Raw genomic sequence first — 24,354 nt, 5'->3', positions numbered from 1 at the left:
TCCAGGTCCTGGGATGTTGCTTAGGTGGTCTTCAACAAACTTCGTGGGTAAAGAACTCCTTTTCCATCCTCTAAGCCGTGATGGGGGACAATCAGAATGGAGTTCTCTGTTCTAGAATTTCTGCGGTTTATATCTTTGTTTCAGCGGCCATTGAAAGCTGGGACTAAGTAGAAATATATATGTGTGTATACATGTAGGGGTGCACAATGTATGTACATATGTGTGTATATGCATATATGTGTGTGAGCATATACATATGCATGTATGTGTGCACATATGCATGAATGTATATGTATATACACATGTGTGTGTGATATCATGTATGTATGCATGTGTGTGTGTGTGTGAGTGTGTGTGTGTGCGCGCGCACTTGGGTTCTCATCACTCACTATGACTTTGAAGTCATTCGGAGACTCAGCAGAGTAATCAGCACTAGTACAGCTATTCCTACACATGTAGAGCCCTGAGTGTAGGAAAAGTGGGTCGTGAGGAGCCCAAGTGCTCTCAACAGCGTGTGTATACATGTCCACATTTGTGTGTGTCTGTTCTTGTGTGTCTGTATGTCTATGCCTATATTTGTGGGTCTGGACATGTGTCTGTGCCTGTCCTCTTGTGTGTCTCTGTATGCATGCATACACTGAACACGGAGGGTGAGACCTAGCAGTAAAAGGTTTACCATCTGGGGACCTGGGTTCAAATCCCAGTCCCAGTTCATCGTCATCTGTCTGACGGTAGAGCAGAGCCTTCCCCAGAGCAATAGTTCCCCTGTTCTGGTGTCACCTTGAGGAAGGGGGACCATACCTGTGTAAAAGGTACGCGGTTTCCTTGGGGCTGAAAGAGCGGGTATCCAACCCATGACCCATGAGGCCCCCTGAGGAGCCTCTCTGATACATGAGGCTCTGAGGAGCCTCCGCATCAACCTCATAGGCGGCCAGCCAGTGACTGCCTCAGGGCCACATCCAGCACGTTGGTTACGGTTACATAGGCAGGGACCAAAGATGGGCCTGACCCTGGTGCCTCCTCCTCCTCCCTGGAAACTTCTTCTTCCCCACAGACCCTCCGGGCATATTTGTTCACTGAAGCTTCTCAGCCCACAGGGATGAAGGGAGACAGAGGTGCCCAGAACCAAGAACCAGCACTTGCTTCCCATGGGAAGGTGGGAGGGGCATTCTGTCTTGAGGGTCTGTCTGGTCTAGGACCTGTACTGTTTCAGCAGCCCCGTCCCTCACTAACTCTCCACAGGACCCTGTTCTAGTCAGAAGAAGGACAAGATAGCCCAGGCCTGTCCTTGGGGGATTTAGAGTCTAGGTGAAAAAAATACCCAAGAATAGCTGGTCCCCCACGCTTAACCACAGAGGGCCTGCCTGTCAGAACAAGAGGTTCCCATCTCTAGCCCTAGTGAGGGTGGAGTGGCCTTGCTGTTACCTGAGCCCGCCTATGTCCTCCTCGGGGTGGCCGAAATGAAAGACCTAGAACTGTTTGTAAAGAATCTGTCCTCTGGAGCCTTTCAGCTCAGACCCTTCCTGATAGGCCCGCCATCCTGGCAGGAATCTGCTGGCCAGGCATTAGCACTGGCATGGTCGAGGCAATGTCTGAGAGGCCTCATTATCCCAGAACTCAGGAGACATAAAGCCAGGGAGAAACGCTGAGGGACTCGGACCAATTATTTTATAATCACATCAAGTTTTAATTAACGGAAGAAAACATGTGGCTTATTTTTGTGTTCCGATGCTTTGTATGACTGCATAGTAACGGCCACCATGCAGACCTGGTGCAGTAACACTTCTGTTACACACACACACACACACACACACACACACACACACACACAGCCACCACTCGGCAGCCCTACATATACAGTTGTCCGCCTCGAGGTGAACTGTCCCCTCGTATTTCTTCTCCAGAAAGCCTGGCAGCAGATGGCAGAACCAATACCATCATTTAATGAGGACAAGTTGAGCATGGTAATCACAGCATGGAGCAGCACCCCAGTTTGTTTGTTTGCTTTCTGAGTATCCCTAAGGGCGCAGATGAGGACACCACTCCCATTCTCCCAGATCCCCAGCCAGGCCGAAGAGAAGGAAGGGCCTCCGCGGGAATTCTTGGTGAACCGTAGGATCGAGAACAGTTTCTGAATGCACTGCCCCAAACTGTCAGGGGGCAGGCGCCCGCCCTTCAGCCTCGGGCACAGGTGGGCTCTGCTGCTGGTTTCCAGCGCTGCTCCTCTTCCCAGGACAGCGTTTGCCAGCGTGCGAGGACTTGGGTTTGAACTCCAGCTCCAACACTACGCTGTTTGCAGACGAAATGATAGTCACACGTGAAGATGTTTTGCAGAAATGGGGATCCAGACAACCTCCCGAGTGCCTAGATTTGTCCTGGCGGGATCCAGGGTTCTGCAAACCCCCAAACGGTACAAACGGGTCTTTATCTGCTTCTCAGAGTGTTCGGTGATCCAGCAGCTGCTGCGTTGGCTGGATTTTGTTTGTTTGGTTTGGTTGCCTCTGTCAGTGTGGCACAGGATAGGGGCTGCTGGGAAGGAGGAGTCTCAGTTGAGAAAGTGTCCCCGTCAGTTTGGTTCATGAGCGTTCTGAGGTGCATTTTCATCATTGACACAGGAGGACACAGCTATCTGTGGGCAATGCCATCCCTGGGCAGGTGGTCCTTGCTTGTATAAGAAAGCAGGGTGATTGCTGGAGACATGGCTCAGCGGTTAAGAGCACTGTCTGTTCTTCCAGAGGTCCTGAGTTCAAATCCCAGCAACTACATGGTGGCTCACAACCATCTGTAATGGGAGCTGATGCCCTCTTCTGGTGTGTCTGAAGACAGCTATAGTGCACTTATATACATAAGATAAATATTAAATCCTTTTTTAAAGGGGAGTGGGGAGAAAGGAAAAGAAAGCAGGTTGAGCAAGCAAGTAAGCAGCACCCCTGACCTCTGCTTCAGTCTCCACCCTCGGGGTCCTGCTGCGGCTTCTCTCGGTGGCCTGTCAGGGATAAATGAACTAAAGTAGACCCGTGCTCTCCAACCACAGAAATCCAACTAAGGCAGCTGTCAATCTTCAGTCGCCATGGTCACACCCTACTACAGTTACTCTGTCCAGCATAAAGGAAGTTTACTGCATCGCTCCAGATCTGGCCCCCACAAAATCTATACGTGATGTGAGAATCTATACGTGATGTACTATCCTTTCAGGCTCCAGATGTCTGCACCTATGGGTTGACTGATGCTTATGGTACAGTATGAGGAACTGAATTCCCTGGTTTGCATGGGAGAAGCCCAGAAACATAACTTCTCTCCTTAATATAGAAATATTAATACCTATTCCGTTTTGAGGGTTGGGGGTTCTTTTGTCTTGCCACTTTGGGGTGTTTGAGACGGGGTCTTGCTATGCAGCCCAGGATGGTCTCAAACTTTCAGCAGTCCTCCTGCTTCAGATTTCCAAATACTGGGACCAGGACAGGCGCATGTCCTTAATCCCAGCACTTGGGCAGAGGCAGGTGGATCTCTGTGAATTTAAGGCTGGATAGGCCTACATACTGGGTTCCAGTACAGCCACATATACATGATAGAAAGACTCCGTCTCAAAAAAACAAAAACAAATGCTAGGACCACAGGTGTGAGCCACCATGCCTGGTGTGTCGGAGCCTACTTGATGTGTTCATTGTTGGTTTGTACAAAGAGAAGGGTCTCTCACATGTCACCTCTCTGTCTTGGGCATCTGCCTCTTTGGGAAACAAACTACATACGCGTCAGTGTCCCGTGCCTGTGGGTGTGTCATCCCTCCTCACAGCAACCAGCACCCTTGCTGGAAGTATCCAGCTGGTCCTGGGAGCTGCTGGCTCCTCGGGAGCACCGTGGGCCATGGAGCAGCAAGTACCCACAGGGAAGGAGAGTCCAGCCCCGAAAGGGAAGGGACCAGGGAGAGCTGTGACAGCCCTGCCTCTCTCACCCACAGGGCAGGAGTGAGCACCCACAGAGAACCATAGTGGGGAGCAAAGGGAACCCCATTCTCTTTGCTGGGAATGATCTCAGTATGTCCTCTGTGCTGGAGAATCCTGGGGCCTACTATGGAGCTGACAGGATGCTTAAGAGCCCCTGATCTGCTGCTGATATGGGGGTGGGGGAGGTGGGCTAGTCTGTACAGGGACAGACAGGTGGGCCATCTTGGATGGAAATGTATTACAGTCTCCTGAGGACAGGTAAGCCTGTCTAAGATGTGTCCTACCAGGTCAGAACTGCAGTGGGCCATGCCTGATTATTTCAAGGCCTGCCTGTGGCAGATGAGAGGCTCCCTGCTGGTGAACCGAAGTGCCACCCAAGCCACCAGCCCTTGAAACTGGTTAAAGGTCAAAGGTCAGCTTTGTAGCCCGGACGAAACAGGGCTAACCTCATGTCTCCGGTCTAAGAGAGGACAAACATCCCTCTCTCTTAATAATCAAGGTCACAAGTGTGGCTTCTGGGGGGGGAGAGCTCACCTCCTTACTGCCCACTGTCCTGGTTGCTCTGCAACCCTCTGCTGACCTGTATGAGCCCAGGGTGGGGACAACTGGTATGTCACACCCCACGCCTGTGGCAGGCTAACAGGGGCCTCCCTCACATGGGTCTCATTCTAGCGGTGAAGCCTGCCTGGGTAGGGACATGCTGCCTGGGTCGAGGTCTGACTGAGTCTTTCTTTTACAGGAATCTGGGCAAATCTGGCCTTCGGGTCTCCTGCCTGGGGCTTGGTAAGTATGGGAACCCCTCATGAACAAGGGTATGGGGCTTCAGGCGAGCCAGCCCCACCCTTACTAAGAGCTACACTGAGGATCTATGATTCTGAGAGATTAGGTTGCTATGGCAGCCACTCAGCAGGAAGAGACAAGCCTCAGCCTTAGCACAGGAGGCCAGCGAGACAGGAGAACGCTGGGAGTCCATTGCACCTAGCCCTTCGCCCCAACCCAGAAGTCAGAGCATCTCCTGACCATCCCTGGGCCAGGAAGCTTTCTCCTGGCATCTAAGTCTGATATCAGAGAGAGGATTCCTAGGAAAGCACCCTGGGTCCTGCCATGTTCCTTTCTCCAGATGTACGCTCTGTCCTCTGAACCCACTGTCCTCCATCTTCAGAGTAAACACAATCTTTACCCCTCCCTCTCTCCCTAGCACCTACTCCTAGCCCTTTCTAATCAGGGCCTGTCACGGGGACATATATTCAATAGCCCATTCTGCTTTTCGGGGCACCTCCACACTGGCTCCACGCTCTGAACAGATCTCCTATCTCAGCCTTCCGAGTCCTTCACACATGGCTGCAGATGGACATTTCAGAGGCCACAGCCCTCTTAGGCCACTGCTCCCCACATCTGGAGACTCACCCTGTAGGTTAAGTATCCACTTACACAGGAAATGCTCAACACACAGCCGTGGGTGGCCTGTGGCTATCCCTCACCCCAATCCCCTGCACTTCAAAGTCTGAGTCGCCATGAGACAGCTCTGGGCCACCGTCAGATTTTCTCACCTGAGCCACCATCAGATTTTCTCACCTGGGCCACCATCAGATTTTCTCACCTGAGCCTATGTGTCTTGTTTCAGGAACATGGGTGACCTTCGGTGGCCAGGTCACGGATGAGGTAAGACAGCTCCCTCAAACCCCAAGGTACATGCTTAAGTCGCCACATAAGCCAGGGATGGTGTGTGCTCATGGAAGCCACTGTGGCAGCTTCTTTCTGTTGGGGGTATCCTGCCCCAGCGGCTAGGAAAGTCCAGGAACAGAGGACAAGAACCATGATGCTCCTGGTGGCACCATCTAGCAAGTCCTGGGAATCCATGGTTCTTGCGAGCATGACACCTACGCCACAGTCGACCCCCAAGCATTCGAGGATCCCAAGTTTTCCAAGCGATAAAGCCAGATGGGGATCTGAGCAGCGCTCTCTAAGCATGCCCCTCGAGTGGGCCATTCGTCTGTGCCTGTTACAGGAATTCAGACTTCCTGCTAGCTGGAGAACCCGCATAGGCTGTCGGCCCACTGTGTTCCTGACCGTGCTCCTCTGTCTGCGGGAGCTGTTATCCTCTGGGGCTTACCTGCTATCGGGACACAAGGTGACACGTAGAAAGAGCAGAGCCTCATGCTCTCACAGGGCCTATCAGGAGGGAAGGGGGACACTTCCAGACAGCAGGAGAGGTTAGGAGGGGGAGCTCTGGGCATCTGCACCAACTCAGCCACTGCGTTCGACCAACTTGCTGTAGAAAGGCTCGCATTTAAAAATTAATGAGAGTTCATTTGAGACCTCGATGGCTGCGATCGCTCCATTTTCAGGGGAAACTTGGCTTCCGGCGTGATTTAAGTGCAGCGTGTGGTTTTGTTCTTTGTTTTTATGGCAGTAGCTGGTCATTCGAACCATTTGTCCTGGGCACTGCTGAAGCTGCTGGGTATGAGTGTGCTGTCTCGGGAAGCTTCTAAGGTGAAGCTCTGGTCCCCAGAGCTCAGAGTAGGAATTGGAGCCATGGGACACGTGTGTTTTGTCTCGAATAAGTCTCGCCTGACTCAGTCTTGTCCCCCTTCAATGTGGCCGTGACACTGCAGACAGGAGTGAACTCATCCACCAACTACAGGGCGTGGCATCCTCGTGGACATGTGAGCCCATCACAAAGAGACCCGTGGCCTCTGAGTATAGATGAATGAATCTCAGATGGCGGTTCCCTGCTGGCTCTGTCCCCACCATGTCTCAGTAGGGGACAGGGTGACAGGGATAAAGATGCTGTAGGTCATACCTCAGTGAGGGTCAGAAGGTAAATAGGTAACAGTTGAGGTTCCCAAAGTCAAAAACAACCCAGTAAAGGAACAAGAATTTCTGTGTTAGATCCCACAGTTCGTATTAAAGAAAACAGACAGACAGACAGAAAAACAGCATGCCAAACGTTAGGGACCCCTGACTGTAGCAGGTGGATTTGACGTACTCACACGTGGGCTGCAGCAGAGGAGACAGCAAACCTTCCTGTGGGTAGATCTCCAGAGCCCTGTGACCTCATCATCCTGGTCCTCTCTCGGGCCCCAGGGACTGTGGCTCAGCTTCAGGCTCTGCACTTCCTGCAGTGTTTGAAAAGAACAGGTTTCAGCGCAGCCTGGGTTTCTTAGACCCCTGATGGGTCTCAGAACCAAGTCCACCTTCCCGTGGGCAGTGCTGGGCGTGGATCTCTTCCCTAGGTTGCTTGTCCCAGTATCTCAGTCCCAGAGTCCTCAGCACGCACACACTCCCACACACACTCGCACAGCATCCCCCTCTTGCTTGGATGGTTCCTGAAACCACTGAATATCTGGGAACCAGGCAGGGGCTGGAGTCATTCGGCCACGGTGGACTGTCTGGGAGGAAGGACTGAGCCGGATTGGGAACGTTTGGCCCTCGGCAGACCGCAACACTGTTTTGCTCTATTTTGGTGGGGGAATCCATGAGAATTGCGTTCCCAGCTTCCTCTGACACAGACACCCACCACCCGCTGGGGCGCAGCTCACCCTTCTGGAAGCCCAAGGAGTAAGGTCTGGTCAGCAGTGAGATTGGTTGGATGGCTAGGATGTTATCTAGGTCTCATACTGAAGAAACACCAGCCAAGGACACATGACTCAGCTCCACTGAGGAGTGGCTGCGGACCCTCTGTGGTCAGCGTGCAGCCCTCCTGCAGTAGCCAGAAACGGTTCAGTGAGACACAGACAAATACCCAAATAAATCCTTTAAAAAGCCACAAAGCGACCATCCTACGAAGATTGGCCACTGGGCCCCATGACCGACACAGTAAGGTGCTGCCAGCCATTCGTCTTTGGGAGAATTTTCTTCTCACACAGTTTAGGAAGTAGGGAGTCTAAGGTTTGGTCAAGATCTGGTCCTTCCAAAGGCATGGAGGAGGGTCTGCCCCATCTCTCATTTCTGGCCTTGTAAGCATATTCCTCTAGGCGCTGCATCATTACCTCAACCTTCTTGCCTTCTAATACGCCATTCACATTGGATGGCTCTTCTGGAGTCAGTGTGACCCCCATCTTTAGTAATTACGTTCACAAAAGATCCTACTCTCAGGTCAGGTCCCATCCTGAGGTTCTGGTTCACATGAATTTTGGAGAGACACTATTTAACTCAGTATAGCGGCCACATTCCATGGTGACCCCCCCCCCCCAAAAAAATGACAGCCAGCAGGCTGTTTCCCTCTTTTTGGTTCTTCTGAAGGGTTTGTTGCCTCCCTGTGCTGTGGCAGGGAAGACAGAGGAGCCAGAAAAAGAGCCTGGGCCACAGGGCTGATGCCCCAGAGCCTCCCTGGAGCTGGTAAGACAGTGCCGGCGACAACTCTGACTTTATCATTTCAGATGGCAGAGCACTTAATGACCTTGGCCTATGACAACGGCATCAACCTTTTCGATACGGCGGAGGTCTACGCTGCTGGCAAGTATGTACCTTTGTCCCGGGAGATGGTGGCACAGGGCACCACGTCTCAAGTTCCCCTGTCTCTCCTTCCTGGGTGCTCACAATAGTGTCTTTCACTCCTTCTTCTTTATAAAACTCTAAATGACCTTAGGAGATTCTTTGATGGGGAATAACTCAGAATGGCTCAGGCACTGGCTGCTTCTTAGCCACCCCCAGTGCCTACACCCCATCCCGTGTGCCTAGGAACCAAGGTTTCCAAGGTACGGTGCTGGGTTCGAGCCGAGATTTACCGTTGTCTCAGGCTGTGCTGGGGAGCTTTGTCCAGCCCGGTGAGCCTGACATTTTCATGTCTTAATGATGCAGTAGGCGCTGCAGGGCAGACAGCCTCTCTGATCTGGAGAGAGCAGGCGCTGGCAAACTTCAGTGTGAAGAAACCACTTCTCATTTTGACTATGAACTTTCCAACTCAATTATGCAAAGGCCCAATGCCCTTCGGCCAGAGTCCTTGGCTTCAAGTTTAAAGGCGGGCTGTAATCAAACCATTCCCTCTCCTGCATCGCGTTTCCAGGAGTCAGATCTTGTTGGTAGAGTCATTCGCTGGCTCCCACTTGTCGCCCCTGCGGCCCACTCCTGTTTGGAACCAGCCAAGTTCCCATCAGCTGCCCTGGCTGCATCCCTGACCGGCTGCGTACCATAGCCATGGGGCCAGCACCTGCTTCCCAGGCCTCGAGGTGTTACCTCCTGCCTGGAGTGGGACCCAAAGCACCAATCAACAGGGACCCCAGCTGGACCACTGTCCAATCCCTAGCAAGCCCCTGGGGAGCTGACAGCTGCCCCCACCAGCAGAACTTGTTAGTCCTCCAGACAGACAGAGGTTGAAGAGCCTGGTGCAGATGCCCAGCCCACAGGCATCTCCGTCTACCTCCCGGTCTCCTCCCCAGCCAGCGCCTGCCTGGGTTTTGCTGCCTGGAAGAGCAAACACAGATTAATGCCACCTCCTCTATTTCCAGATGGCCCCACCACTGTGCAGTCACCAACCCTGACCTGTTACTGCCTTCGCTCCATTTAACTGGCATGCCAGAGCAATCTTGCTTTACACTGGGCATCCTCGGGGCCTCTTGGAAACTCCCTGCCAGAAGCCAAGTCCTTAGGCAAATGCTTTCTGCTCCGGGTGGCATTGCCTATGGAGCTCTCCCTCCCCACACTCAGCTCTTCAGCCAGCCGCTGTAGCTCCACGGTCCAGCCTGTAGCTAAGCTAGCCCCCTCACACCACAGAGATGCCTTAACACGAGCAGCCAATCAGACAAGAGCTGAGCACTATGTCTTGGTGGCAGGCCAGGCCTCTCTGTCCAAGGGGCTAGCCATAGCTCCAGCAGACAGTCAGCCAGGGCTGGCCCTCGCTGACCAGGGGTGAGCACACACATATCTTGCTGACAGAAATTTGTGCGTTTCTCAGTGACCTGCAGTATTTCTGTGCCCACATTCCTAGCTTGCCACCAGGATTGAAAGCAAGAGGCTTGGGTTAGACGCTCACACAGCCTGGCTATCATCTTCCTCCTCTCCTGGTCTTTTGTCTGACAAATTGGAAGACCAAGGAATGAAAGGAGGCTGGAGCCGATTGAATTTTCAGTGCGTCCTGACCGTAAACGAGGGGTGTTCAGAATATATGCTAAACAGCTTGCAAATTAAAACCCATTATTTCTGACTGGATGACTCAGCCGCTTTATAATTGGAATGTAGCACTGGGTTTGGATAATTTTCCGTCTGTTTTTTGGTTTTTTTTTTTTTTTTTTTTTTTTTTTTTTTTTTTTTTTTTTGCTTAGAAACATTTTTTTTGCTACAAGTAGAAAGTTCTTAAAAGTTAATCCACACAGCCAGTGCCAGGGGAGGCTGGAACAGCCAGCTTGTGACCCCAGCTGGCCCCACTTGGGAGCAGGACAGAGCCATGCCAAGAACAAGCAGAGGGGCTGGGTAGCTTTCTGTTGTTTTAAAGAAAGAACTGAACTGCACGGAAACACAGGCACGCACATACACACATGTGTGCACATGTGCACACACACAGAAGACAGGCACTGGAAAAGTAGACTGGCACACGGGCTTTGTGGGAAGCCCTACGCTGGCGGGTGGGGGTGGGGGGCATGTATTTTCTCTGCAGGCAAATAATGCCCCCAGAGCATTGCTTACCTTTTGCAAATAAACTCACCTGTTACTTTGTTACATTTTACCCCCGATGGTGGCCACGCATTTTCCCTAGTCAGCTGCAGCTGGCCAATGAAGCAGTGTTCTGAGGACCTTTCCTTCCCAACAAGTACAAAGGTGCCGCCCCTGCTGCAGGACAAGTACTAGAGGCACAGGCCTTTGCCTCTGCGGACTAGCAGAGCCCCTGCTTCCAGTCCTGGACAGTCCCAGGCCTCAGCCCTCCAGAATGAGCAGCTGAGCCAAGGCCACATAGGCAGCCTGGTGTTGCAACCCCAGTGGCATTTTCATGGAAGGGACCCAACAGCTCATTGTCACGGTGGGTCTGGGTTTGATTTTTTTTCCCCGTTATGCATTGATGAAATCCCCATGTCTCTCTCTCTTGCTTTGCAGGGCTGAAGTGGTATTGGGGAACATCATTAAGAAGAAGGGATGGAGGTGATTATCCGGTTCTCTGTGGTCTGTCTCCAGGGCACACATGGAAGGCTGGGGGTGGGGGTGGGTTCCTGGCTAGGGTGGGCAGGCCATCTGTCTGGGGCAAGCCCTGACTCGAATGGCACTGCCGTGGGAACCATGAGACTTTGTGGACTGCTCTTTTCTGATCACCACAGGAGTGGTCCATCAGCCCCTTGTGTGGTTTTTCTTTAACTGCTTTTTGTCGTTACATTTACTTATTCACACACGACACATTGTATCGAGCAAGGGCCAGTGCTAGGCAGTAACTGGAGTACTGCTGAGGGATAAGAGTGTTGGTTGAGTGCTTGCTTTCCAGCCCTGGGTTTAATACCCAGCACTGCACAAATGCATGCCTGTGGTCCCATTACTCAGGAGGTAAGTAGCAGAATGATGACCATTCAAGGTCACCTCAGCCATGTGAAACTCTGCCGTGTACACAGGAAGTACTGCCCGCAGCCTCCCGTTCCCTCGAAGCCTTGGCTCACACAGTTTTTCCTGCAGAAAGGGAGGACCTCAGAACAGAAGTAGTTCCTGCCCCTCCAAGAGGGAATGGGCCGGGCTGGAGGGATGGCTCAGTGGTTAGAGCACTGACCTCTCTTCCAGAGGTCCTGAGTTCAAATCCCAGCCACCACATGGGATCTGATGCCCTCTTCCGGTGTGCATGAAGACAGCTACAGTGTACTCACATACATCTTTAAGGAAAAAAAAGGAAGTGGGCCTTCACACCACAGTGGGTGCCATACAAGCAGCTAATGCTGGGGTACCAGGGTTTGCCATGTCCCTAAGTGGGTGCACAGTTCAGTTTTCTGAGGCGAAGTGATTCTTTTTTGTGCTTGGTCCTAGCCCTCCCTCAGACATCAGATACTCTCCCCACCCCACACACACACACACACACACACACACACACACACACACACACACACACACCTTTGTCCTGCTCCACTCAGAGATTCACAGGAGGGGGATCCTGAACAGCCTTCAGCCAAAATGAACTGCATGCGAGCATTTGTTCCTCGGAGGGCTGGCATACCATGTTCCTGTGACAGCCTTTGGCTCTCAGCTGGACCCCATCTCCTCTGCTCCAGCCAAGGGCCTTAGAGATCAGTTCGGCCTTCCGGAGCTCACTGTCCCCATCGTAAAGGGACCAGTGTGTGAGTAGGGGAAGCTGTCTAGACCTGAAAGTCACCAATCTAACCTGGCAGAACTGTGAGAGACCTGAGGGTGTCAGGATTCGGCCCAGCACCCCGCTCTATCATGTCCCTCAGTGCCTAGAAGGTGATGGAGTTCAAAGGGAGCAAGACAGGAACCTGTCTTAGTCACTGCCCTGAGGAGACACTGAAAGACCCCAGCACGCAGGCCACAGAGTTGGGAGCTTGGCTACATCTTTAATGAGGAGATCCAAACCCTGGGCTCGGCACGATTCAGAAACACCCATTCACATTGAGCCCCCACGTGATTCAGGGAGGACCGAAAGGGCCAGCCGGGTCCAATAACACCTTCCCTCTCTTCTGCCCTGCAGACGGTCCAGCCTTGTCATCACCACCAAGATCTTCTGGGGTGGAAAGTAAGTGCACGGGTTGCAATGTTCCCAGAGGCAGCAGCAGCCCACCGCAGCCTAGCTTTCGAGGCTGGGGCCAGGGTCACACCGTAGTCTTGAGGAGGGAGGGCATGTTGGTCCTGCAGAGCCACCAGCAGGCTGGCACCTACGGGACCACAGCCATTAACGTTATCCCAAACTGCAAGTAGCTTTAGCTGAATTTGTCTGTCACTCAAATCTTGCTTGATTTCTATTATGTTTACTTATGTGGGGACATTATTTTAAAAGTTCTAAAAAAAAAAAAATGGTGAACTATATAAACCATTTTAAAGTCCCCGGGCCACCTAGACCACACTGCCTGCTTCCAGGTGTTTGAGTCTGTATTCTCTCTAAGACAAACTTCATTTCGTGGGAGTTGTAAGTATGCCTACCAGGCTGAGGAGGTGGTTCTGTTAGAAGAGTCTTTGCCAGGCATGCATGAAAGCCTGTGTTCCTCATATCCGACAAGCAAAGTGTTCGCTGCTTCGGGCCTGTAATTACAGCTCTTCAGAGGCAGGGGAAGCAGAAACTGGAGATCATCCATGGCTACGTAGTAAATTTGAGGCTAGCCTTGGACACATGAAACCCTGTCTCCAAAAAAAGAAAGAAAGGAAAGGAAAATGTAAGACATACATGATTCGTTCTTAAAACCATCTGTAACCCCAATACTTGGGAAGCCGAGACAGAAGAATTATGAGTTTCAGGCCACCATTTCCTGACCTTTTTCCTAGCATCGTATCATAAATCTTATCCCCCAAAACAACTGCAACATCACCCACCCCATTGGCCTGTTTTTCAGAGCGGAGACTGAGAGAGGCCTTTCCAGGAAGCACATAATCGAAGGTGAGGAGTGGGGATCCTAACACCTCGAGACGGTATCCCCAGCATGGAAATAAAGCTAAGAAGCGTGATAGCCCATCCTTTTCTGCGACTAGCCCAGGCCTCGATCCTGGGGTACACGGGGCCCTCCTTTGGCCATTCCCTTCTGCTCCAAAAAGATAGGAGGTGGGGTTGGACCTGCTACTGAGCAAAGGCTGCATTGAACCTAGATGGAGCTGGCCAGATTTCAGAGCATGCTGAGCGTGTGCTGGATGAATGGTCTTCCAGGTGGGGGAGAGCCATTACCTCCATGAGCATGTGTCAAAGGACCTAGAAAGCAGGGCTGTGAGGGCACACCTACCCCAGGGCTGCTGGGAATAGCGGATATGCAGACCAGAGCGAGGGGTGGCTGGATGAGTTCTCTCTCTCTCTCTCTCTCTCTCTCTCTCTCTCTCTCTCTCTCTCTCTCTCTCGTCACATTTCCTCTAGGTAATATCCTTCATAGTGAACATCAGAACAGGGGTCTTGGTACCTGGCTCTCCCACCTCAGACCCAGCCTTCGCCCTAGCTGCTGGCTCTGAGCTGTGGGGAGGTGTGTGTTAGTGACTTGTGTGTGTCCAACACCAGTAGCCTTTTGTAGATAATGCTGCTCCCTCCCTGTGTGGTACCATGGCTGGCTCTGCTTGTTACAGACCAGACCACCAGGTCCTGAGTGGCCCAAAGGATGTGTATCCATTTGGTCTCAGGACATTTGGCTAGTGGTTCACCTGACATCCTCTGGAATAGCCAGGGTGCCCACTCCCTCAGGATGTGCCTCATGTGCTGGCATCTCCTTGAGACACTCACCTGCCCTAAAGCTCTACACAACATGAGCCTGCCCTGGCCCCTCTCTTACCCCCTGGGCCAGGCCCAGGGAAGATCTAGAAGCACAAGCAACTGACCCCTCCCGTTCTTCTCCCAGGACTGAAAGCTTCCCTGGAGCGACTGCAACTAGAGTATGTGGATGTGGTTTTTGCCAACCGTCCAGACCCCAACACGCCCATGGAAGGTAGGTCGACCAGTTATCCCCTTAACCAGTTCACGCAGGGCAGAACCAGTTCTGAGGTTCCGGTGACTGTCAAGCACACCCCACACTGGGCACTCAGGACAGAGGTGGCCAGGCCCCTGGGTTGGGGAGGGATGGCCCCAGGCCTTAATCTCATTCCATGAGCTGGCTGTGTTCAGGACTTCTCCCCTAGCTGCGTTCTCTCTGCTCAGCAGTTGGCATTTTTACACAGCAGTGTCTATGGGGACCACGGCACTCTTTCATTCTGGTTCCCCCGGGAGGGCTTAGAGGTCTTCTGCTCTAATGGGGTCTTATTGCCTGAAGGAGACTCGGTGCTTTGAAGAGCTGTCTGAGTTTCTTTAGTGTTTATTTATTCCCTCGACTCCCGGTCCCTCCATCTCTCCCACCTGCTGCCTGGGCATCTTCTCATTTATGCTTCACTGCTTTGGGGACTTGGGAGGTTAAGTTGAACTGGTTATTTTGTCTCCATTTGCTTTTATATATATATATATACCGCACTCCTGTGTGTATGTGTGTATATATATATATATCCTTTCTTTTTAACAGAACTCTGTTCTGTGCGGTGATTTGTGCCTTTCCGTCCTGCCCTCTATCACACCAGGCCTCTGTGTTCCCACAGCGATAAACTCTGGTCTCTTTAAACCTTTCTTTTATCAGCAGGGGACCCATTTAGTTCCTTCAAGTCACGGACATTCATCATTGAAGGTACACAGTACCCTCAGCCGACTATTGACTCTGTGTCCGAGCTGCATTTTATGAGACGGTTCTTTTATTCACAACGCTCTGCCCCCATGACAAACTTCTCCATAAAATGCATAAGGGGTGGGGACATACCCCGCAAGGACGTCATGCAAGTGAAGGGAAAGCAAAATGGCGTCGGATCCCCTTGCTGTCCATCCACGCTGCCATCCCCATCCCTCCCTCCCGGCATGCATGGCCCCAACTCCATGCTTGCGGTGCCGTGACCTGCGGTGGCCGGCTGGCTTTCTGCCAGGGTCTCCTCTCCAGCTGAGGATGCTCCAGTTCCTGCCTGGGAACTTGACCTTGGATGATATGGCAGGAGGGGTTGGGAAAGACCACATTTCCAGGAGGATCCTGGGGCCCCTAAGAAGACTTACTCTGTCCCGTAGCTCACACCTCCTAAGCTCTAGCCTCCAGCAGAGGCAAAGAGCACCAGCCAACAGGCTGCCCCGTCTGCCATGCTGGTTTCTTGTGAGTGCCCTGGTTCTGTGGTCACTCATGTCTGCTCACTCAGCAGCCAGGACACTCCGTCGAAATGGAGTGATTCTCTCCCTTGGAAAAATATGTACAAGAGCTGGCATGGTGCTGAGGCCCAGGGCATCCATGTACCATGCTTGGTATCTGCCCCTCACAATCAGCAAAGGGCCCTAGAACCCCCCCTCAGGGGTAGACCTTTGTCTCCCTGAGAGCTGGGCAGTGTTCCACACTGGAAGGGCCTGCCACCTGGTGCTGCCACCTGACCCCTCCTATGTATTATTTGTGACACTGCAAAGATGCCCTGGGTTTTGGCTGCAGCTGGAAGGAGCGGGCACTGTTGCTTCTGTCCAGCAGAATTAATTATTGAGGTGAAAGATAGTTGTCCCCAAGCATCACTGTTGGCATGGTGGTGTGGGTGCATGGTTCTCCCGAACACACACGTGCCCAATATCTAGCCTCTGCCCACGTCCCCCAGGTGCCTCGGTTCCCCTGCCCCCTCAGAACACAGTCATACCAGACTCCTGTCCATTGGCCTTATTCCCAGGCACCAGGGTGTCTCCATCTCTCTCACTGCATGGGGAGAGCGTAGTGCAGACCCCTGGCTGTGATCATCACCACGACCAGAGCGAGCTCTGGGGAAGGCTGGGGAGAGAGGGACTGATGCGAGCTGTCTGTCCTCTTGGCTTTCCCGTCTCTGGCATGTGGACCTGAGCCTTGGCTGAATAATAGGGGAGCCATGCTGCATGGTCCGAGGTGCCTCCAAGAGTGTTTCTAAAACTCTTAACAAAGACAGCCCGGCAAGGAGCCCAGCTCCGTTGAGTAGGTGCCAGGACATTCTAGGTCCCCTGAAAGCATCCTGCATGAGGTCAGTGCTTTTTTATGTCCCTCACCTAGACAGGGCGAAGAAGACTCCAAAGAGCCATAGTCTCTGACCTCAGAAGGCAGGCAAGGGCAGCATCGCCCGGCAGGGGCAGAGTAAATTGTGACTACCCTGGCATTCTGGGTGAAGTGACTGGGGCCACTCAACAGGAAACCACGGCCTCAGTACCAGATAGGAAGATGCCCTGGATTCCACCATGAACAGACCTTGGCCAAAGAAGTATAGGGACCCAGAATAAGACCCCCAAAACAGGGCAGAGAGAAACCAGCACTGTACCGCATTCAAGGAGGTAGTGGCCCCAGTGCCCTTTGACATCAGGCTCCTAGAACAGCTCTGCCGTTCTCTTCTTCCTCCCCTCCCTCCTTTCACGGCCCCGGCCCTTACAGGGGATCTGCCGCTGGGATGGGTGGAGCATTCAGAGGTGAGGCAGAAGTTACCACTATGATTTTAGAAACACTTGCCCCTCTACATTCCTACCCTGCCTTCGACTGTCTACCTTGCAAGCATTGTATCAGACCTGCGGGGAAATCCATGGAGCCAGCCCTCAGCCCACCAGGGCCACCTTCTGTTTGCACAACCAACACATCCCTAAGAGGCAAAACAGCCAAAGGAGAAGAGCTACATGTGGCAGGGCTTTTAAACTAGCTCATAGGACCATCCAAAATGATGGCTTCTGTTACGACCTGTCCCTACATATGTATAATGTACTTTGACCACACTCCCCATCATTCTCTTGTCCCCTCCCACCCCGATGATCCCTTTTCCTTTCTGTCCCCCTTTTACCTTCAACTGGCAGATTCTTATGTTCCCCCCAAAACTCTTGACTTACAAGGAAGATTATGTTGTTGGGGTGGAAAGAGCCCCACTCTTGCCCTAGAAGAAGATGGGGCGGGAGGGCGCTCAGCCGTTTACTCCTTGGGATGTTGTAAGTCCTGGCTTTTGTGGAAGTCCAGACCTTGACCCCTCACAGAAGGACAATTAAATCCCTCTACTCCCTCCCACCCCTCCCCACCCTGTTGCTCTGAGAATAGCACGCACTAAGTGAGGGAGACTTCAGCCTGGGCACGATCTGCCCAAAACCTTCAACTTCTGCTTCTGGCTCCCCAGGCCCCAGCCTCAAGGGCCCGCCTTTGTCCTCCAGGCTGCAGCCATCTTTCCCTCTCCGAAGTCCACAGGTACCCAGTGAGAATGGCCTTCTGGGACCTGCAGAGCTCTGTTTGCAGGCTTGCTACCCGCCGTGGCCAGGCTGGCTGCAGCTAGCCTTCATCTAGCTGGTCCCCCTAAGTGACCAGGGCTCCGTTTCCTCACTCTTGAGTCTAAGACCCGTTCTTGGGCTTCACCTTCTCTCATTTCCGGAGGCAGCCTCGGAGACACCCATCCACCTATCTATAAGCCTATTCCAAGGATCCAGGCAAACCTTACCTTGTCAGGGAACTTGTCTTCAGGATTTTCAGTCCATTTTCTTTTCTCCGGGAATCTCCCCTTCCCAACACTCACACCTGACTCCGGGAGCCAGAAAGTACACTGCTTGCAAGATGCCTTTGCAGCCTGCTCCCTCCTCCTGGCACCCTACCTGCATCTGCAGACCATCCCCAGGCTGGCTCTGAGCCCCAGCTGTCCCAAACATGATCTCCCTTTTCTCTCTTAGAGACCGTGCGGGCCATGACCCATGTCATCAACCAAGGGATGGCCATGTACTGGGGCACATCACGCTGGAGCTCCATGGAGATCATGGTAGGGTGGCACCCGTGTGTCCATAAGCGTGGGGTTATTTTGTGGGGGGAGAAACCGAGAGTCAGGCACGTATACATGGCAGGGGTGTGGTTGGCTTAGGCATTGGTGTCAACTTGACTCACAGGGACACATGGCCCTGATTGGAATGCTTGCCCTCTGAGACTCGGTTTCCAGATCTGTAGAACAAGCCTGCTGGCATGTCTTGCCCTCGAGACCTGCTCTGAGGCTTCTCGAGAGAACCTACAGGAAACTTTAAGCATGATCTTAGAGCCTCAGCAAGTCTCAGCATCTGCTCACCACTTGCTAGGATGTTCTGTTAGATTGGAGATTTAACCTCTCCAGTGCCACAGGAGGAAAATTGCCCCGTGTCTCAAATGGGGTGTTCAAGGACAGGGGGCTGAAGTCCCTCACTTAAGGTCACGCTACCTTAGTTCAAGACTGATACCCAGATGGCTGCTATGACCCAAATTTCTATTAATCCATGGTTTCTCCCTTCATCCATATTCTTGGGAAAGCACCCTAATACTTGTCCTCCTCTCCCATGGGAGCCATCGGAGGCTAGAGCAGCCTGTACCCCTAGGTGTTCTGTGGTTCCCGGGAAGAACGGCAGGGTGTCCCTGTCGACAGACACTGAAAGGAGTGACCAGGTGAAAAGGCTGCCTTCATTCTGCAGGTCAGGGGGACAGTAGAAATTCTTTCCTAACCACCCTGCCTCCCTATCCCATGCTTTCCTGCTGGGATGGCAGGAGATACAGAGAGAGTTTCTGTCCCAAATCCTGAAGACTTGAGACGACCCTGCATAACTCAGCGTCCGAGTGCATTCTGGAGCCTTTGACAGGCTTCTTGTTCCACCAACACAGGACTCAGAAAAATCTGAGTGTCATTACCCCACTTTATAGATGAGGAAGCTGAGTCTCAAAGTGGGGTTAGGGCCTCCCTAAGTGGCAAGTGTGCCTCCTACCATACAAGTGTGTCTGCGAACAGTAGCGAGCTCACCCCATCCGTGGAAGTTAAGGGAGCAAGCACCAAACTAGCTGACAAACTGTCAGTGCCCGTCATAAGCCACACCCAGTTGGAAGGGCTACAAACACCTTAACTCATTGGAACCGTGTGACGAATGGGGAGACTGAGGCAATCCCATTTGTCCCGGCCCCAAGTGTCACTACATTGTAACTCCTCCTAGGACCATTAAGTCATAGGATTCCAAAGCTCTTCCTGACTCCCAGGGGCCTGCCTAGGACTCTCGGGAAAGTGGGGCGGTAGAGGGGGCACCAAGGCCCCTGTGGCCCCAGGTCTGCTGATGGCAGTGGTTGGCTTCTGCACCACAGGAGGCCTACTCGGTGGCTCGGCAGTTCAACTTGATCCCGCCCATCTGCGAGCAAGCTGAATATCACATGTTCCAGAGGGAGAAGGTAGAGGTCCAACTGCCAGAGCTGTTCCACAAGATAGGTGGGTACTGTCCTACCTTGACGAACGCCACTTCTCACCTCCCCTCGGGACCAGCTTGACCTTACCGGCTCTCTCTTGCTCTCTGGCAGGAGTAGGCGCCATGACCTGGTCCCCTCTGGCCTGTGGCATCGTCTCGGGGAAATACGACAGCGGGATTCCACCCTACTCCAGAGCCTCCCTGAAGGTGAGCACAGCTGTGTGCAGGAAGATGCCTTCTGCATAGAATGTGGATGCAGGCCTTCCTCCCACCTGTGGGGCTGGCCCCAGTTAAGCAGACCCATGGACCACGCCCCTACCTTGGCTTCTTCTGTGGTTCGACATTCACAGTATACAGGCTGGTCCACTGATGTAGGTATCCTCCTCCCCTCCCTGATGATTCCCCCACACCACCACCAAGGAGACCCCAGACAAGTCCAGGGGACAAAAGAGCGGGGAAGACTCTCTAGAGGGAAAAGTCAGCTACCTGCATTAGGAGGTCCAGGGACCTTCCCTTATCTGGGCTTTCCCCTTCCCAGGGCTACCAGTGGTTGAAGGACAAGATTCTAAGTGAGGAGGGTCGGCGACAGCAGGCCAAGCTGAAGGAACTGCAGGCCATCGCCGAGCGCCTAGGCTGCACCCTACCCCAGCTGGCTATAGGTAATGGGCTCTGGGCACACTGGTGAGACACCTGTCCCTGGGGTCCCTGAAGGGCTGGGCTATACCTTCCCAGCGGTCTTTAGGTAATGTGTCTGGGCACACCGAGGAAAGGGCCCTGGAAAGAGAGGTAGGGACCTCTGGACAGTGTCCCCAAGGTAAGGACTCTCAGGGGCAGAGTTGGAATCAGAGTTAGACTCTCGGGCAGCTAGCCAGGGCTCATGGAGGGTAGAAGGGATTGTTAAACACTTGGGGCCACCTCTCCAGCAGAGGCAGTGTAGCCAGAACCTCTCATAGATACTCCCTGGGCAAACTCTCCCAGTATTGCTGAGCATTCCGAATATCCTTGGACCCCAGACGAGAGCTCAAGTACCTTTGCCCAGGGATACTCAGGCAGGCCCTGCAGAGGGCAGCGCCCTCACCTCTGGTCTTGCTCTCCACAGCCTGGTGCCTGAGGAACGAGGGTGTCAGTTCTGTGCTTCTGGGGGCTTCCAATGCAGAACAACTCATGGAGAACATTGGAGCAATACAGGTGAGGTTTGGGTCACTGCTGGGGGCTCAGGTATCCCCAGCCTTCCTTCCAGGAGTAAGGGGTATACAGGGATGGCAGCGAGCCCTGCTGGTACTGAGCTGGTCCCCACAGAATGGGACACAAATGTTGTGAGTGGGTGTGCTGAGTCATCACCGTGAGCGGAGAGGCCAGAGCAGGCAAGCATGCGGCATGCAGGGGGCAGAGGCATTAGAGACCAGAGGGCCTTAAAGAGACAGGAGGCCTTGAAACAAACTCAAGAAAGGCACGAAGTAGAAGGAGATGTGGCCTCTGGGTAGCGGGAGGTCAGAGGACCTGGAGCAGAGGGACAAGCCCTGGAGCTGAGATGGCGGTTTCACGTGGAACAGCTTCTGCCCCAACTAGGCATTTAGGAGGCTTTTGCTGGGGCTCTTAGCATGGAGGGAGGCCAAGTTCCGACCAAAAGACCTGATAGGACCTATGGTGGCAGCCAAGGCTGGATCCCTGGTGGGTGAAAAGCATGGATGGAGTGAGAGCCGGGAAGAGTCACCCGCCTCTCCTTCAAGTCAGGCTACACTCCCATCCTTGTACGCAGGTCCTTCCAAAATTGTCGTCTTCCATCATCCACGAGATTGACAGCATTCTGGGCAATAAACCCTACAGCAAAAAGGACTATAGATCCTAAGTTACCGGCACCCTCCCCCGCACCCCTGCTCGGACAGTTCCCGGTTCCCTCCTGTCTCCGTTTCGCTTGCTTCCGCCGTTTCAAAGCCAAATGCCGAGTGTGGCTCACATCCGAGGGGAAAACACGATGCCCAGATGTCACCCACCGGGAATTGATCTCCAAAGCCACCACCACCAGATGCCGCCTACTGCTTCTTCGCTGGATACTATCCGATGGATACTATCCAATCGACTGGGGGACATCCGGAGGCTCCCACCCAAGTCTGCCACCTCTGCTTACCCCTCAAGAAGAAACACTCGCTCCCAGCCATGGCCCTTCATGGAGATAATTGGAGCCATGGCCAGGTGGAGGTCCAGTCCTCAGAGGAGGCAGGTTGTGCACCCTTCTCCCAGAGTCCCAGTGGTTAGAGCAGGGCCTCCCTCTTTCCACAGACACCAGGCACTTTGTCCAAGGCTGGCTTGGGATCCCACTCTTCCCAGGCCTTGACCCACCCCACATGCCTACAGGGCCTTGGCTGGGATTATACCCACCTAGCTGGCCCTTGGCCCCCACCCTTACCCTTGCTGACAGGGGCAGGGACCCCAGCTGGCTTTCCCAGCATATTCCATCCTAGAGAGAACTGCTGAGCCCACAGCAGGGAAGCTCAGCAGGCTTGGATGGAGCCCATTGGAGTATGCCTCTCCAGACAGACAAATGTGGCAGCTGGCCCCACCGCAGGCAGGTGGCAGCAGGCTGGGCCCAAGCTCGCAAGACCACATTGCTCTCATAGGCCTTCCTCTAATACCTCTGCTGTACCAGGGTGGGGGGCTCAGGACGTGGGCCTTTGCACAGATGAAGCACTTAGAGCTCCCTGGGGTTTCCATCCTTGCAAGCAAAGGGACTAAGGGAGCAGCTCCAGTAACAGACTCCATGTTGTCAGAAAAGATCCCCAGGGCCTCTCCCTGGAAAAATGGCTAGGACCACCCATTCTCTTCTGCGTACCCTCATGCTGGCCAGGGAAGGATGGAGCAAGTGAGAGTGGGAAGGATGAGCAGCCCCTTATCAGCGGGAGCTAGGTGGCCATAGATGCCAAGAAGCCTGAAGGTTTGGGCAGTGCATGCTGCCCGGAGGCCCAATCCCCACAGTCTTGTGATATTCTTGGGGACAGGGTCCTAGCTCCCTAGGAGACCAACCAGGACCAATCCCATGGTCTTGTGATGCTCTGGGGGACAGGGTCCTACCCTGCTGGCTCCTTAGGAGACCCAAGCCTCCTGCCCTGAACAGGCCGCAGCCAGCTCCCAGGCACAAACCCTGGAGACATAGCACCCTGGCTTCTTCTGTAGCTGCCATTCCAAGGCTCCTCCTGGATGAGCTTAAGGCTGGGCAGAGGTGAGGAGGGGGGAGGTAGGGGGAAGGATTATAGGGAGGAGACAGAAAGGCAGACAGGGTGGGTAGTTTCCTTTCTTACACATAACCCCCCTGAGAACCCTGGGCTCTCAAGCCGTCGATGCTCATAGCGCTGACCCCTGAGACCTCAGAAGCAGCCCTGTGGGTGTGGGGATAGAGACCACTGGGCTCTGGTACTTTCATGACTGGTTAGAGGAGCTGCCAGCTTCCTAGACAAGGCCCTGCAGTGGCTCAGCAGGAAGTACCAGACCTGTCCACACAGCTGGCCTTGGCCCTGCTTTCTATGTGGCCAGGCATGCAGGGAAGCCCACAGGAGGAGCTGTTGTCTGCCTGTGAACCACACCTCAAAGCTAAGCTCCTGCTGGGTATGAGCAAGAGACAGGCACAGTCTGCAGGGATAAGGCCCACGGGAGCCCTAGATGTAGACAACCTCCTAAAAGACATGTTAACCAAGTGTTTGAGACGTTTTCTTCCGTACACACTCTTGAAGTGTTGGGGATTTGCTTCTTAAGCTTCTGGGGAGGGGTTTGAAGGAGGAGGGTCTTGGAGGCCACAGAAGTGATCAAGTGCTTGTTCCAGGCCCTCAAAGGGTCTAAGACCAGCTCCTTCCTCCATGGCCTCTCCTTCCCTTTAGCCCGGCTGCTCAGCCCAAGCCAGCCTCTCTTCACCTTCTTGAAGTAATCTGCCAGGCCTGGTGCAGGAGGAGGGCTGTGGAGAGGATCTGGCAAATGGAGCCTGGCTACTGCTCACCCCAGACCCACGGTCCTGAGGCACAGCAGGGCACCTGTGTACCTGCTCTTGTCTTGTGCATAACATGCTTTCTGACCCCCATTTTTTAATGAGCGTGGCTCCTCGCTAAAACTGCACCCCACCAGGCCAACCGCAAATGCCTCCAGCTTCCTGACAGACTCAGACCAAGGTGCAGCCCGTATTTATGGAATGGAAAATAAAACCCGAGCCCTTTGGTCTCCATGTTTCTGGCCTCTCCTTTCCTCAGAGACAACCCCAGAGGGAGGGCAAAGCCACCAACTGCAGGGAATGAGGTCTTGGGTTCCCCACCCCCAACAGCTGAGGACGAGGAACCGAATACAGGGCACAGAAATGGGGAGGGGACGTCAGAGGATCTTCCCTGACCTCTCCCAGATGACATCCCTAAAGCCTATGGGAGATGCAGGCAATTGTCTTTTGCTACCCACATCCCTGCTGATGCTGCCAAAGGCCCAGGGCTGATGGCTGGGGAGCACGGTGCCTTTAGGGACCAGAGCTGCTATTCTCCTGTGAGTGGGTTTGGGGAAGCACAAGAGTCACTTTACCGTGTCTGGGGGTGTCCTCCCTTGTGAGCTGTGGGTGCAAATCATAAATGT

At 53.4% G+C, this 24,354-nt stretch overlaps 1 protein-coding gene across 10 annotated transcripts in view; it reads left to right on the top strand.

Moving 5' to 3' along the window:
* The window catches only part of KCNAB2 (potassium voltage-gated channel subfamily A regulatory beta subunit 2), a gene marked incomplete at its 5' end in the record, with an annotated part of 41,161 nt that extends 17,864 nt beyond the window's left edge, over positions 1–23,297 (top strand). For 4 of the 10 annotated variants that reach the window (XM_080922073.1, XM_080922072.1, XM_080922069.1 and 1 more), the window contains 13 exons: positions 4,684–4,727; positions 5,569–5,606; positions 8,327–8,406; positions 10,974–11,018; positions 12,556–12,600; positions 13,412–13,455; positions 14,393–14,479; positions 18,244–18,329; positions 19,658–19,778; positions 19,868–19,962; positions 20,294–20,414; positions 20,855–20,943; positions 21,515–23,297. In XM_080922073.1, the coding sequence (XP_080778199.1) occupies positions 4,684–4,727; positions 5,569–5,606; positions 8,327–8,406; positions 10,974–11,018; positions 12,556–12,600; positions 13,412–13,455; positions 14,393–14,479; positions 18,244–18,329; positions 19,658–19,778; positions 19,868–19,962; positions 20,294–20,414; positions 20,855–20,943; positions 21,515–21,604 (985 nt within the window). In that variant the 3' untranslated portion in view covers positions 21,605–23,297. Of the gene's footprint in view, positions 1–4,683; positions 4,728–5,568; positions 5,607–6,040; positions 6,076–8,326; positions 8,407–10,973; positions 11,019–12,555; positions 12,601–13,411; positions 13,456–14,392; positions 14,480–15,154; positions 15,203–18,243; positions 18,330–19,657; positions 19,779–19,867; positions 19,963–20,293; positions 20,415–20,854; positions 20,944–21,514 lie in introns of those variants that run through there. The other 6 variants (XM_080922071.1, XM_080922065.1, XM_080922068.1 and 3 more) reach the window with 4 other exon arrangements.
* Between the last annotated feature and the right edge of the window lie 1,057 nt (positions 23,298–24,354).

The sequence above is a fragment of the Micromys minutus genome, assembly GCF_963924665.1.
Source record: "Micromys minutus genome assembly, chromosome: 9".
NCBI classification, from domain to species: Eukaryota; Metazoa; Chordata; class Mammalia; order Rodentia; family Muridae; genus Micromys; species Micromys minutus.
Note: the sequence above shows the minus strand (reverse complement) of the source record. Positions and strands in the feature narration are given on the sequence as shown.